Here is a 15625-nt window from a genome sequence, read left to right as displayed (position 1 = left end):
TCTTTTCTTTTGTTATATTAATTTTTTATTGAATTTTTCAGCAGGTGTTACAACAGTTCATGGATTAGCGGTGGGTGGAAATTTCCACTTTGAAATTCTAGATTACAAGCATCATGTCACACAGGACTGTACTCCAATGATCATTCTCCACATGTTATCGATTATCATCATGCTCCTCATCACCTACACCATTACCTTTCATAGATGAAAACGTTATGAATCAATACATTTTTACATCATTATTTCAAAGATAAAAAATATTAGTATAATAAGGTACCAGAACAAAAGGAGCAACAAAAAAAAAACACGAGAGAACACCCTAAATTGTGGCAACATAACTGAGGATGAGCAGCTGTTTCAAAGTCAAATAAAATCTGCCCTTATTGGGCTGATGTATTTCTTCCATTCTCTAAAAAAAATAAAATTAAACTTTTCCCATTCCAATTTGAGAGAGTAAGTTAGCTTCTCCATTACATATATTTCCTGGATAAAGTCCATCCAGTCATAAGCACTCGGAATATCAGCCTTCATTCATTTTCTAGTAAACGCTTTTTTTCCTGCAATTTACATAATTCTAAGCATCTTTATGTTTGCTCTTTTAACTTCTACAGTCCACTTCCCCAAATGAAACACTTCAAATTTAAATGGAAGTCTTAATTTCAATGCCCCATCTATGCAACTTTGATGTTTATCAACGGCCAGTCCTAAAATATGTGGAAGTGATTAGCCTTATCTGCCCCACACATCCTCCAACAACTCATGTTTTGATGTGTTTTTTGTGCTGGTGTCACAAAATAATATCCAAATTCTCGCCAGAACAAGGAACATGTTGTTTTCCACTGTTCTTCACAAATTTCCTCCCAGTCCTCTATTGATTTCCATTTCTCTTTTAAATACACAGTATCCTGTCTCTTCAGATTCAAAGTCCTGTATACAGTCTAGAAATAACCTTCCTGCCCAAATTTGACTTGTATGATAAAGGAAACATTTTAGTAATCATTAATTCTGGCCCTTCTAGGTTTACTTTTATTATGTTTTGTTCTAAATAATGCATCAGCTGCAAGTATCTATAAAAGTCATTATTTTTCAGATCAAATTGGTTTTTAATTTTCTGGAAACTTTTAATCCTCATGTTCTTCAAAAGTTCCCAGTACATTGTTGGTCCTCTTTTCCAATTTTTGCAGTTCTCATCAGTTGTGTTTGGTAGAAACTCTGTATCGTATGCGATCCATTTTATCATTTTACAGTGTAATCCTAACCTGTTTTTTACAACAAAATTAAACATTTTTTTAAGTGATGTACCCAGCCAAGGACTCAATTGTTCTTTTAAATTCTTTATTAAAGTTAAATCTCCAATTAGGGTCTGTACTGGAGCTCCAAATGATGTATGAGTCTCGATGTCTTTCCATCTAGCTGAATATGAAAGATCACACAAGTTCAACAATGGTCTTATCTGGGCGGCCTGGTAGTAGCTCCTTATACAAGGGAGACCATCTCCCCCTTTCTCCTTGGGCAGCTGCAATGTTCTGTACCTGACCGTTGGTCTTTTTCCCTGCCATACAAATCGGGATATCAGTTTGTCCCATTGTGCAAAATCCTGATCTGTCAACTCCACTGGTAAAGTCTGGAACAAGTACAAGAATCTTGGAAGAATATTCATCTTTACAGCCTCTATTCTTGGGGAGATATTCATAAAAGGGATTAGATTCCACCTCCGAAGATCTGCTTTTATTTTGGACAGTAACGAATCATAGTTACTATTCTTCAACCTAATTCCTTTGGCAAGATTACCCCCAAATATGTAAGTGAATCTGAGTTCCAGTTAATTTCATAAGTCTTCTCAATAATTTGAGATGGTGTATAATTAAAAAGTTATGACCTGTGTTTTATTTTATATCCTGATAAGAGTCAAAGTCTGCAAGAGCTGACATCAGCTGACATCTTGTTTTTTGTTGGTATTCCAGACTTGCACTTATCTTTAAGAAACTGAAAGTTCAATATAAAATTGCTGAATCTAAATCATTTGAGTGCAAAAGATTTTAGAGAATTTGTATGCATGTAAGTGATTTATCCATGGTTTTTCCTGTAGGTATTGTAGTTGCTCACTATCTCCAGTCTAATTTAGTCTTTATGTTACTTGTTAAGTCATGTATATTTAACATAAGCTTTGTTTATGAATATACATTTTGTGAATTGTTTTTAATGTTTATTGCATCGTCAATTTAAAATTGACGCTGGTAAATATTAATTAAAGACTTGCTTTTTGTTGTGACACAGTTTTAATTGAAGGAAATGTAGCTGTGGCTTCAACTTACAATGTTATTTTCTGAGAAAAAAAATGTAATACGTGTCCACACATTTAAGTTACCTGACTTTTTTTTTTATTTTTTTTTATTTTAACCGTAGCAGTTTTCTTTACATGTTTGCTTAAAAGCTAATGGTTCACACTGCAATCTAGCTATGTTAGCTCCTTCTTCAAAGTCATTAGCATTTCTGTTTGCAGAATATTAGTACTTTCTTTTCTGAGTGAATGTGATGTTTTTTTCTAAATTAATGTGTTATTAAAATGTTAAATTGTAAAAAATATTTCATATCTAAAGTGTATTTAATTTTACTGGGTTTGCTGAAAGGTTCAAGTAATCTTGCAAGCTTATTTCTTTCAACACATGACAAATAACTACAACTTTTAGAGCAAAAGTTTCTTCTTTTTATTTTTTTACAATTTTCCCCCAAATTGACAGTGATTTAATTAAATATATCAATACAAAACACGATGAAGAATAAATAAAAACAAAATATGTATTCTTGCTAGAAAACAAATTAGGTTATGGGTTTACATGTTCTAAGCTGCACATTCCTCATTGTAACAGGATTGAATATTTATTTTAAAAGAGTAAAGCACAATTGACAGAAAATACATTTATCTTAAAACTTATTTAAAAGTATGCATGTAACTAATTATGTTGCCATCACCATGAATTAACAAATTCCGGAAGATTTAATTATCATATTTATAACTTAAGCTCCTGCTTCAAAGGTTTTCATTCTAATTTGTATCATACCAAAACATAAATAAGTTCCATGAAGTCACTTTCTCCCAGATGAGGAACAGAGATTTCCATCAGTGGACCAGGCCCATTACGGTGAGCAGAAAGATGAGAATGGCAGAAGGCTTCATGTTTGGAGAAACGTTAGGGGTGCTAAATAGAAAGAAAGCAATCAAATGAATTAGTGTATCATGAGCTATTCTGAATCCCCTCTACCCCTTAACTAAAACAATGTAGTCCAGAACTATCTAGTACCCTGGATTTTAAAAGCAGTTTGGACATCATGCTCACCTCTCATGTAAAAAATTCTATGGGATAAACTTCAGTTCTTCTTTCTTACTAGAATAACTAGTCGATCTAAGAGCACATCGGTATTTAGCCAATGAAATAATGACACTGATGTGACATCAGCATTTACTAAGTTCTATTGGAGAACAAGATGGCAGCGAACCCGCCCGCTGGTTCTCATTAGAACATGTGCAAAATGTCCTTGATCAGATTAAAGATCGGATATAGAACTGTGTACATGGGCCCTGAAAAACTACATCTGATTATATATAACAAATATTTACATACTCCACACGTTTGATCAGAATAAATCATTTTGACATGCATAGAACTATCTAAAATATCGCAAACGGCTGTAGAAGAAGAAGTTCCGTTGTAAACAAACAAAGTTGTAGTTTTGAGCATGATGAGTTTGAGCTAGCTTTTATTATTGCTATTAATATTTTAAAGTGACAATTCACTTATAATGATCTAAATCAGTCCTCTGCTTGCAAACACAAAGATACGACTCTGTCTGCTCTAGTCAGAGAGATAGTTCGATCGTGCAGGGCAACCGACCGGTCTTTTTGCACTCCAGAACCTCCTCTGGAGTTCCATACTCCCTGGGTGACACCCCCGCCCCTCATTAGAGTCACAGCTACATTTTGCTCATCCATGTCGTATTGCTATTACAACTGAGAACAGGATACAAAAATGATCAAATATGAAATTAAAAACAATATTGAGCAACCTGTCATCAACTGTTGTTGGAGGATCTGGTAAAGATGGAGTTGTTGTGGTGGTGGGTGGAGTTTTAAAAGTAGTGGGTGTGGTTGTAGTTTCCGTGGGTGTGGTCCTGTAAAAGTCACATCATTTTAAAGAGTGAATTAAACCTAAATACCCAAATAACTACTCTTACGTCAATATACAAAGTCACCTATAACAAACCATAAAGTTATCTGACTCTGCATATAGGATTTGTAATAATAATCCTATAAAAAGGATATTACAATCACTAATCAGTTTAAATAAACATCACCTCCTATTCATTTAAAAAACGTACATTTCATCATGTAAATAGTTTGGCATCTTTGTTTACAAAGTAAAATATGCAAATTGGTTCTGTGCACATGAAGGATAACTTTCTATAAAATAAATAAAATGTGCTTGCATTACTATGCATATTCAAATACTTTTTTCCTACATGAATTAAAATGTCAATTTGTTTGATAGAATCATTACACAACATTACAAGATCATATATAAAATGAAATAAAATAATATTGAGCTACCTGTTATCAACTGTTGTTGGAGGATCTGGTAAAGATGGAGTTGTTGTGGTGGTGGGTGGAGTTTTAAAAGTAGTGGGTGTTGTTGTAGTCTCAGTAGGTGTGGTCCTATAAAAGTCAGATCATTTTAAAAATTATGTTAGAATCACTAATCAGTTTGATTAAACATCATCTCCAATTATTTATAAAAAGAAAAAACATACATTTAATCATGCAAATACTTGATATCTTTGTTCACAAAGTAAAATATGCAGATTTGTTGTGTTCACATGAAGGGTAACTTTCTTTAAAATAAATAAAATGTGCTTGCATTACTATTCATATTCAAATACTTTTTTCCTACATGAATTAAAATGTCAATTTGTTACGTAGAATCATTACACAACATTACAAGATCATATATAAAATGAAATACAATAATGTTGGGCTACCTGTTATCAACTGTTGTTGGAGGATCTGGTAAAGATGGAGTTGTTGTGGTGGTGGGTGGAGTTTTAAAAGTAGTGGATGTGGTTGTAGTTTCTGTTGGTGGGGTGCTGCAAAAGTCAGAATATATTAAACCTTTTTTTAGGTTATTAGAATAAATATTAGAATTAAAAATCAGTTTCAATAAACATCACCTCCCATTGGTAAAAACATAAATTTGAATATTTGTTGTTTTTTTTTCTTACTTGAAAATTTGAAATATTAATTTCTTTCTGTGCAAAAAGAGGATGAGGCTTGAAAAAAAGAGAAGTAAATTTTGCTCACATAATAATTTATGTTCTAACATATTTCTTTTCTGCATGACCCAAATTGTACTCTTGGCATTGAAAAAAGGAAACATTTGCTTTTCACCTGGCGAAAAATACTTTTATCATTGGAAAAATGCACATTTTCTCTATGTTCTGGAACAATATAGATTTGGTGGGAAAAAATGTAGTTAAGAGTGATCTTTAGCAAATGATTACATAATCATTTATCAGTTTCAGTAAATATCTCAAAATAACCACTTACAGTGTAAAAAAGCAAATATTTCATTTGATTATTTGCAATGTTTTATTTAAATGTAAAATATGCAAATGTTTTCTGTGCACACGGAGGATATATGAAAAATTAAATAAATAATACTTGCCTTGTGACCATTTTTATTCTATCGTATTTATGTTCTCCTTGAGCTAAAATGTCAATTTGTATTGTTGAATCAAATATACATCATTACCATATCAAATATGAAATTACAAAATTGTGTTGGGCTTCCTGTCATCAACTGTTGTTGAAAGATCTGGTAAAGATTGAGTTGTTATGTTGAGTGTTGATTTGATGATAAAGCATTTACAGAACTAATTATCCAAATAAACACTTCAACTGAATTAAACAAAGGTACTTATGACAAACCATTAACATATACGACACTATGTGCTTGAGGTTGTTAATGATTGATCTTAAACAAATATTAAAACAATGCCTTAAAATGTAAATTTCTATGATAGAATCATTATAGATGATTATAATACCTATTATAAAATCACAAAACAATGCAGTGAGACCTGTCATCAACTGTTGTTTAAAGATACGGTAAAGATGGAGTTGTAACAATGGTGGTTTGAAATCTCACTACAGTGGTTGTAGATTTTGATGGTGAGGTCCTGCAAAAGTGACATTTTTCTCTATCTCAAAAAAATAAAGTATTATTAATCTTGAACTTTTCTTTTTGATATACCAGGTTCACCTGTAGGTTGAAAGATTACTCTTTAATTGTCATAGGATCCCACCTTGAACAGGGCCCTTCATCTCCATCAGTGGAATGGACAAAGGTCGTTGGTTTCACTTGAGGACATGGTAGAGTACTTCCATTAACCAGTGGAGTGAGATCTAACAATAAATAAAAAATAGGAGCGATGCCAAAAAGAATTAAATTAGAGTTAAACATTTTGAAATAAACTTGACATTTTTTAAGGAACAACAAAGCTTCTTGAATTTAGCATCTTCCTAACTTGTTTCTTATGTCAAGAAAAATTAGTGTTAAGTCATCTGAGGTTACAATACATACAATAACCAAATTTAGTATAAGACAGAATGTGCTTGTTACTAATAATACAATTTTACTTCTCATTTAATGATGAATGGGTATTTATTCTCTAATCTCCCATTTCTATGAGTCACTTCACTGAAAATTATTCTAGTTATCAATTTTGTATTTATTGGATGAAAATTAAGATTTTTTTTTTTGGTTCTTGAAAAAGTTATTTACTGCATGCTTTTTTGGCTATTAGGTTCTGTTACATAGATGTTACAATGATTTGGGTCAGGGATTTTTGTTCCTCTTTTGTGCTAAAAAACAAAATATATATTGTTGGTTGAATTCAGTGGCAGTCACGGTGTTATCAGAGACTACAACCTTCAGGTTACTTAGCAAAATTCTTAACTTGCCTTGAAAGTTGAGGGTAAAAACAGCACTCCCTCCTTTGAGGAACTCTCTGTTTTGCATTTCTTCCAAAGTCGAAAACTCTATTTTTCCATAGAGAACTCCACCATAGACCTGTTCGTTATTCTCATCTGTGAACTTTAGAGATCCAATCTTGCGTGGGTTGTCAAAGTAAAAGATACCTATTCACGTAAAGCAAATAGATTTTTGTTAGAGTTTTATTTTGTCTTTCTGGAATTTCTTAAAGTTTTAATATCCTTACCATCTTGGCCGACGTGATTTTCATTTGTGGTGAAACTCCACCGCTTTGCCATCTGCTGCTGAATGTTGGGGGTCTGATCCAGCATTTGAAAAGTAATTTGTCTACCAAAGTTTGGCCACTCCAGTTGATCGTCATAATCACCAGACAACAGTTGCACATACAGTCCAATATATGTCTCAGAAAGTCTAACACCAAACCGGTAAGCATAACCCTCACTGGAGTACTGCCGTGAACTGTATTTGAAGGATCCTGAGACACTAGTGTTCAGGACTCTCTCAAAGTCATCAATCTGCAGTGTTAAATGTGGACATTCAGTCTCATGCAGATTGATGTCATCAACTGAGAAGCCTCCTGATGCGAGTCCTGCTCCTTTCTGAGCTTCAAACACCACCTGGAAGCTTTTAGAAGCATTTAAGGAAACATGATGAAGCCTCCAGTGAGATGTTTGGGAACCTAATAAAAAAAAAAACAGTTCAAATTTTATCTTCCCTTGAAATATTTGGACAGAAGTATGAGCCATATAAAAGCAACAAATCAAATCAACAGTTCAGATGTTTCTTTACCAGTGATCTGCCCCATGAGGCGTCGGGTTCCTGTTGAGTCCTGTTCATTCTCAAACTCTCTGATCCAGATGTTGAGAACATCAGACTCATCTCCACTGTGGTAATAGTAGAACTGCAGACACTGGATATGACAGTCTCTTTTGAGAGTCATCCTCTGAGTTTCCAGTTGTGCTGTGTCTCCCTCCTGACCTGTGGCTGTGTTAACATGCATGAAGTAGCCTACTTCTCCATCTAAAAACATGGTAACATAAAAAATGTCAATTACAGGTCACCAAAAATCAACAGCAAAATTGTTTTATCTCCTGCTTTATTTCTCACCACAAAAAAACAATCTACAAAGGAATTTAATAGAAAAAAATGTCATGTTTTTTTTCTTTTTTAATGTTTAATGAAAATGACACTCTCCTGCTACCGACAGAGAGAAGGCAGCCTTCCCTTGACAGCTTGTAATTCCATCTTGGAATCTCCTTCAAGATGCAGCAGGAGCTTGAGGTTAACAGACACTTATGGGCCGAACCGAATCTCATGATCCATACTAACCAAGGATTATCCGTGATCCATTACAACCCCAATAGACATTATTGAGAGAGACAAAACCATTTAAAAGGCAAAAAATGCCCTTTATGAAATGTAAATAAATCAGTATACATTTTTATTTCTTTTTTAAATATTACTATTATTATTATTTTAAGATTTTCCGTCTCTCACTGTTTAAATGAACCTACCATTAGAATGACAGACTGACAATTTCTTTTTTTAGTGGGCACATTTCCAAATCACATTTTCTCATCTGCATTTTTTGCTTTTGATGAACACAAACTTCTTAATCCTACGAGGTTTAGTTTTTACTCCAAAGCTTTTGTGCTGATGCCCTGCCTCTAATCATTTAATAACAAATGAGCTGTTTGTCTGCAACTTTCAAGTGTTGTGAGAGCTGCTGAAAAGCTTTCATTTTTATCAAAAAATTGTGGAAGATTGTGGCAGAATCTTATAACGTAGTGGACAAAATTGTTCACACCCCTCAGTTAAAGAAAAGCAAAACCCACAATTCTCACTGAAATCAGTCAAAACGTACAAAAGTAACAATAAATAAAACACCTGTGATGTCAATTAAAGGACACACCTGAGTTAATCATGTCACTCTGGTCAAATAGTTTTCAATCTTTTATTGAGGTACCATCATTTTTGTCCAGGCCTGTTTCATTACTTTGTTTTTTTTAAATAATTATGTTAATCAACAATGCAAAAGTGATGGCTGATTTTGATTGTTTAATTTTCAATAATTTTTTTTTATTGTTACTTTTGTAAGTTTTGAGTGATTTCAGTGAGAATTGTGGGTTTGTCCTTCTTTAACTGAGGGGTATGAACAATGTTGTCCACCACTGTAGCCAAGACGTTAATGTATTCCACTAAGTGATGACTGTATGATCATAGGTGATCTATTGTCATACATTTCTGAATCAGACTAAACAGATGCTTTTGCTTTAATATAGATATTCACTGATTTAGATAATGTACCATTATTTTTTTTCCCCGCACTTCATAAATAAGCAGAGGGGCCGTAGGCGCGTACTGGCAGCCACGCCTCTGTCAGCCTGCCCCAGGGCAGCTGTGGCTACAATAGTAGCTTACCGTCACCAAGTATGAATGAGGTGTGAATGAATAATGGATATACAATGTAAGCGCTTTGAGCGTCTGGAAAAGCGCCGATAAATCCAATCCAATCCATTAAATAACATTAAACAAATACACCCCCCCACCCCAAAAAAAAGTAATTTAAGAAATATCACTGATTTATTTTTTCATTTTTACTAGATAACATTAAATAAATAACAGATACATTTCTCAAATAAAAAAGACTGAAATCTTACTGTAGTTTTTGCTTCCACTGGGTAGAGTTGTGTGATCAGAACTTGGACCACTTATAACTTGTGTTACTAGTTCCCAGCTGATGTTACCTTGTGAACAACGATTCATTTCACACAAGGTTCCATTAGAAAAGCCACAGTACATGTTAAAGGCGATGGTAGAGTCTGTGGAGGTAAAGAAATGTAGAAAAATTAGAAAGGTATTTAGTGCTTTTTTTCTTAGAACTTTTATTATTACTTTTCACTTTCCACAATTAAATCTTTTCTTTTAATTCAGAAAAGTTAACAACCATTATTTGTGAACTCAGAAAACTCTTAAGTGGTTTACTTGTTTATTTGCTATGTTCATAAATATCTTTTACACGAATCCTGTAATTTGCATTATTTGTTATAAGTTGTAGAGCAATTTTATGTGTACTCTGTTTTAGTTGTCATCCGTTCTCCATGTTCAACACTTAATTTGCAGCGGTCACTGAAAGACTGCTGAAATTTTGTAACTATTTGCAACTGATATAAATGGTTTAATAAGATTCTCAATATAGCTGTGATAATGAAAGGTAAAGTTTTAGGTGTTTGTGCTGGTGGCTTTCCATTTAAACAATAATGCCTCAGTATAAAACCAAATCCACACCTTTGTAATTATTTTTTACTTTTATTTTCCAACAATTTAATACATTAACAAGTAAATACAAATTTTCATTTGAAATTTGTATGCATATTTGCTGTCTTTAATAAAAGTCCTCTTGTACAGCAAGCTTAAACAGCACACCTGTATAAATCAGTTAACAAGCTTAATGAGAGCTCCAAACTTTAAGGTAAATGTGTCAGTTTTAGCCAGAAGCTTTACACTTTTTAATATATATAATTTATTTTTGTTTTTACAAGTAGGCCAAAAGTATGTTAAGCACTTGCTGTTATTTACAATTGTTTTTAAACTCCACTGATCCTTAGTTTGAGTTGCTAAAATAAACAATTGAAATTAAAAATTATTTCCTTTCAAGTGTACTTACTACATTTGTAGAGAAGGTTTAACTCCTGAACATCATAATAACTCATCTCCAGCTTTTGGCCGATCACATTTTGAAATGTAGGGTCTATGGTGATGATGGTCGAACCGTTTCCATTGGTGAAAGCATCGTTGCTGTAGTGCATCACTGACATGTAGTCGTATGGTGTTCCATGGGTGGTACTTGTATCGCTTGCAACCTTGTTAAAATTGTGCTCTTTGCCTATATGAAATACATAAAATTCATGAATGAGTTATAAAATACTATAATGTCTGCAAAATATTGTTTTGAGTGCAATGTGTGCAATAATTGCTCTGAGTTTAAAGTCCCACTCTGACTGTATTTTTTTCTTTTGTAAAATCATTCCCAGGCATCTTTTAATCATGTTTTTTTTATTTTTTTTTTTAGCCCAAACCAAAAAGCCTGTGTCATTTAAAAATATATATTTCCTCCAGAACTACAGGAAGTTGTTGGAAATATGCCTCTGAGTAGTGGAAGGGACTCTGCTAATTCCCATCAGCCCTTTGTTTACACTCTTTCCCTCTAGTTTGTAGCCTTTGCCTTTTTGGATGTCATTGTGTATACACATAATCATAAACTATCATACAATATAAGAAATAACGAAAATAAACCAATACCAGGAAAAGTACGCAGAGATTTCCCAAGTCCACTCAGTCAGCCACATTTAGAAGAAAGTAAGCGGTCTTATTCGAAACCGGAAATACGTCACACAGCTCCGTGCATAGAGTCCATTGTCTTTACTTTTAGTTAGTTAAAGGCTGATTGTTAAGATGTGTATTTTACATAAATTAGTCAACTAATCGGAAAAAATAATTGCTGATTAATCAAAATAATAATTTGTGGCAGCTCAAGTTTTTAATACATTTATTTTCTTTATAACATTAAACAGATCCTGTTCAGTTTCTCATTGATAAATGTATACTTCCTTAACATACTAAAATGCAAAGATCTTAGCTTAAAGTCTTGTATGTTGTTAGAGTAGTTCTCAAACCTTTGAGGATGTTGTCCGTGACAATAGTCACATAATCATCTCTGTCATATCTGGACTGTTCATGGTAGAAGCCGAGAGCGTGAAGCATCTCATGCTCAACAGTGTGAACATATTCACAGCCCTCTCCAATGGATAAAACCTGCCCATTTGGATTTACTCTCCCAATCGAAGAAAAACATCTAAAATAGGAGAAGCACAAATTAATGTTAGTCACAATACTTACAGAACATCACTGTTAACAATCATTTGATACCGTAGATCAGGGAACCTTTCTGACTCTAGGGTCCATTTTTCAAAAACAAAGTGGTGTGAGGTCCACTCAAATGTTTACAACTGTTTCTTCATTGGAATTCTTTAATTTTACTTGCTTTTAGTTTAACTGGCTGCTTTACATTGTTTAGCTAATTTTCTGTAATTAGCAAACTCAAGTATCACACTAGGATGAACAAAAGTAGTCATCACATCTTTGAAAGGAAAAATGCTTTAACTGTTTGTTGTTGTATTGATTTTTAAACGGTATAAAGCTTCTGTTTCTACAGGTTGAGTTTCATGATGCATTTCAAGTATCAAGATACAATCAGATCCATTCTAGGTGGAATTTGATAAAGAAAGAAAAAAAAGAGTCAAATGTGAATAATTGCATCGTTGGCTAATTGTTAGAAGCAAAAAAATATATATATAAGTACTTTAAAGAAACAGTCATGCAATTCCACATTTTCTCCAGTGATCAAACAAATCTAATGAAATAATATTTTTACTTATAGCAACTTTTCATTTAAGGCCTGGATTCTAGCCTTACTATCAATAGTTTTGTACTGTGACCATCACAGCAGAAAAAAAGTATCTTTGTAAACAAAAAAGGTCAAATAAAAAGAAATATTGCTAATAACAAAAACTGCTGTCGCAAATAAAAGAAACAGTTGCAATTAAAAAGAACTGATGTTGCAAAAAAAATGCTACAAATAAAAATAAACACAGCAGCAAATAACAAATAGCTGCTCTTAAAAAAATCTACAACACAAAATAATTATTGAGGATTATTTTTGCACGGCTCTGAAAAAAACACGAGTACAAGTTGAAAAAACGAACGAAAAAGACAGTGAAGATGTTAGTATTTAATGTCACTATGTATCAGTACTTTTAATGTTTTTTTGGATTAGATCATGTAGCCCCAGGTTTGAAGATAAACTGGAAGATGATCTTTGTTAGCTTCGGCTAACATGGGGAAACCCAGTGTGTAGAAACCCACTTACAAGAGGAGAATCCAGTTTCATAGCTTTACTCCAATAATACAACAAAACAGTTACATGTGTAACTGTTTATTATTTCACCTAATAAACCTAATGTCTGTAAAACAAAAAAGCCTATTTTGAGGTATTTTCTTTTACATTTGTAATATTTTGTTAAGTAAAAGATCAAATACAATTAAAATAGTGGCTTGATGAAGTTTTTGTTTTTTATTGTTACTGTTTTTTTTAATTATAACAGAATTTCTACTTTACTTTTGCACCACCAATGAGGATTTTTTTTTCTATCTCAACGGTTTAAAAAACAAAAAATACCATTGGGTCCAGAGTGCTCTGATCCACCAAATCAAAACAACACAACATACAAAGAACACTTTTAAGTCTTACTAATATCACAACACATATATTGACTTCACAATAGCAAGACAGTAGAAAATACCTGTGTGATTTAATAGTTTCCTTTAACCTGTTTGGTGAATTTGAACATTTTAAAGAGTGTAATGGAGAAAGAAAGAATATATTCTAAGAGGGAGAAAATGTGGGAAAAGGTAAACAAACAAGTTTTAAAAATTAATGATTTGTCATTGACTTCTACATAGTCAAATGTTGACTTTGCACCAAAAGTAAACTTATTTACATGGTTTTAAGGATCTTTAAGAGATTTATTGCTTTATTTTCTTTTCATGTTTAATGCTGAAAAGGGGAAATCTATGTTTAAACAGTCATTTTACTTTAACAAGAGCCAATGGTTTTTTTTTATAACTATAGAGGCTGTGATATGGTGTTCTGAATAAAAGATAAACGTATCAGCTAGTTTTGGCACGTTGTTGTGGTGGACAGAGCAAACTGTGGCCTAATGTCCCACTTAGGCTTTTATTTTCACTGTGAATTTAAGTAAAAAGATTTTTCATCCAGTGTATGTAGATATGTATGCTCAGAGTGCATCAAGAAATAATTAAAAAGTTATCTACTCTTGTCCCGTGCTAAATTAGTTGACCTGCAGAAGTTGAATGTCAGTATAATTTACCTATAATGATGCTTTCCCATTTTATTTTAGACAAAAACACACACATAATAAACAAAAAAATTGAATACAGATTTAAAAAGCTACCTGTATAAGTCGTTGTTCTTGTTGAACTGACCAATGAAGGTAAATTATTTTTGTTTTGATAAAAAAAAATCATCAAAATCAATTGGATCATCCGTGTGCAGATGATGAAAGTGTTCTTTAACAATGTTTAAATAAGATGAAAAGAATCACTCAATGTTTTTGTTAAAACAATAATGTAAAAGTAGCGTAAATACATTAATTGCAACGTGCATGCTTTATATCAGGTTATTGAAATTACCTGATTTTAACATAATGAACTGGTATGAACTGACCAAGTGGACATGAAACTGGGTTGGTAATGATAAAAGTATAAAAACGTACCCATTTAACTTTTGAATGGAAAGGTAATACTCCTCAGCGTCTCGCGGTTTGAAGTCAATGCAGGATTTCAGCCTGAACTGGTCGAGAGCTCTCAGGATGATTCCCTTAGTATGTATGTCTGCCAACGTCCAACAAAAGATGTTATAGAAACAAGGAAATTCGCAAGTAATTTGACTCTGACTGGCTGATAATAAATTAGCTGTACTGGTTGTACCTCTAAATTAAGACATTAGATATTTCCTTTCTTGATGAATTAACATCTTTATAAAATAAGAATGCTGTTTGAAGAAAGAAAATATTTTACCAATGCTTGTCTCAAACATTAAATGTACTGGGGGTGTCCACAGGTTGGTGTCCCCAATAATGGTGCTCCTTTGATTTGGAGTCTTATACAAAAAAAAAAACAAGTTTAATTAATATGCCCCCAAAAAATTGTCATGTTTTTATATAGATTGCTGTAATCAAATCCACATAATTTTTTAACATACCTCAACGATGTCATCATGCAATAAATCTGAAGAAAGACATTTTTTTAGAGAAATCAGTAGCAGAGAACAAGTTTTGCAAGTATCATAGTCAAACCTTCATATTTTATTTTGAAATGAAGTTACAAAAAAATACCTTTTCTTGATTCTGCGTCGCTTACATCGACAATTTCTACAAAAGGTGAAATGAGACATGTTATTACTCAATCAAACAAAGTATTTAGTGGCTTCATTAAATGGTGCATTAAAAAATGGAACACACCTACAGAGCCCGTTCCAGTCTGGAAAAAAAAAAATAAAAAAAATAAAAGGAAAACATTTTATTAAAAGCTTAACCATTGTGCAATTTCTGTTTGAATGATGTTGATCTAATCATTGATATGATTCCAAAATTATATTGACAGTTGCATTTTTTATTTTAAAAATAAATCGCAGTTTAGTAGTAAGTCATTTTTTTTTATACTAGAAAAAACACAATTATGAAGCACTTACTGTCTTAAATGCAGCAAAAACTGCTAGATTCACCATGAGAAAAACTGTTATTTTTGGCCTCGGTTTGAGTTTTCCTTAAAAAAGAAATTTTACAACATAAAACTTTAAAATACATTTACAAATGCTAATAATATATGTGTTTTCTGTGCCTGTTTCTAAGCTTACCTTCCATCTTCAGGATGTCAGTTTCTCAACTGGACTACCCTAAGCCATGAGGAGGGTTTTTAAACTCTCAAGGAAACCATTA

General features: G+C 32.7%; 3 protein-coding genes and 1 long non-coding RNA gene across 4 annotated transcripts in view; all 4 read right to left on the bottom strand.

Annotated features, from left to right (window-relative positions):
• The window catches only part of LOC118599842, a 1524-nt gene extending 413 nt beyond the window's left edge, over positions 1–1111 (bottom strand). Inside the window, exon 1 of the long non-coding RNA XR_004949351.1 lies at positions 196–1111. This is a non-coding gene — a long non-coding RNA (uncharacterized LOC118599842). The remainder of the gene's footprint in view (positions 1–195) is intronic.
• A 1262-nt stretch (positions 1112–2373) lies between these two features.
• Positions 2374–6534, bottom strand: LOC112143799 (integumentary mucin C.1). The gene is made up of 6 exons (XM_036215892.1): positions 6528–6534; positions 6358–6457; positions 5035–5139; positions 4607–4711; positions 4066–4170; positions 2374–3200 (listed from the first exon to the last, which is right to left on the bottom strand). The coding sequence occupies exons 1-6, from the start codon at positions 6532–6534 to the stop codon at positions 3122–3124; spliced, it is 501 nt and encodes a 166-aa protein (XP_036071785.1). The 3' UTR covers positions 2374–3121.
• Positions 6535–6850: 316 nt separating this feature from the next.
• LOC118599840 (meprin A subunit beta-like) lies at positions 6851–9928 on the bottom strand. The gene is made up of 4 exons (XM_036216010.1): positions 9707–9928; positions 7836–8066; positions 7273–7725; positions 6851–7192 (listed from the first exon to the last, which is right to left on the bottom strand). The coding sequence occupies exons 1-4, from the start codon at positions 9846–9848 to the stop codon at positions 6891–6893; spliced, it is 1128 nt and encodes a 375-aa protein (XP_036071903.1). The 5' UTR covers positions 9849–9928; the 3' UTR covers positions 6851–6890.
• Positions 9929–10699: 771 nt separating this feature from the next.
• Positions 10700–14903, bottom strand: LOC112143797 (meprin A subunit beta-like). The gene is made up of 4 exons (XM_036215891.1): positions 14890–14903; positions 14402–14617; positions 11723–11901; positions 10700–10932 (listed from the first exon to the last, which is right to left on the bottom strand). The coding sequence occupies exons 1-4, from the start codon at positions 14901–14903 to the stop codon at positions 10700–10702; spliced, it is 642 nt and encodes a 213-aa protein (XP_036071784.1).
• Positions 14904–15625: the final 722 nt, after the last annotated feature.

The sequence above is a fragment of the Oryzias melastigma genome, linkage group LG16, assembly GCF_002922805.2.
Source record: "Oryzias melastigma strain HK-1 linkage group LG16, ASM292280v2, whole genome shotgun sequence".
NCBI lineage: Eukaryota > Metazoa > Chordata > Actinopteri > Beloniformes > Adrianichthyidae > Oryzias > Oryzias melastigma.
This window is presented reverse-complemented; position numbering and strand designations above follow the sequence as displayed.

Coding starts and splice junctions, on each gene's coding strand:
- LOC112143799 (XM_036215892.1), bottom strand. Junction 5,140..6,357: donor GATGAAGGGCCCTGTTCAAG/GTGGGATCCTAT, acceptor TGACTTTTGCAG/CACCCCACCAACAGAAACTA. Junction 4,712..5,034: donor CCAACAACAGTTGATAACAG/GTAGCCCAACAT, acceptor TGACTTTTATAG/GACCACACCTACTGAGACTA.
- LOC118599840 (XM_036216010.1), bottom strand. CDS start 9,848: ATGTACTGTGGCTTTTCTAATGGAACCTTGTGTGAAATGAATCGTTGT. Junction 8,067..9,706: donor CAGTGGAAGCAAAAACTACA/GTAAGATTTCAG, acceptor CCATGTTTTTAG/ATGGAGAAGTAGGCTACTTC. Junction 7,193..7,272: donor AAATCACGTCGGCCAAGATG/GTAAGGATATTA, acceptor TTACGTGAATAG/GTATCTTTTACTTTGACAAC.
- LOC112143797 (XM_036215891.1), bottom strand. Junction 11,902..14,401: donor TCCATTCAAAAGTTAAATGG/GTACGTTTTTAT, acceptor CTCCTATTTTAG/ATGTTTTTCTTCGATTGGGA. Junction 10,933..11,722: donor CACGGACAACATCCTCAAAG/GTTTGAGAACTA, acceptor TATTTCATATAG/GCAAAGAGCACAATTTTAAC.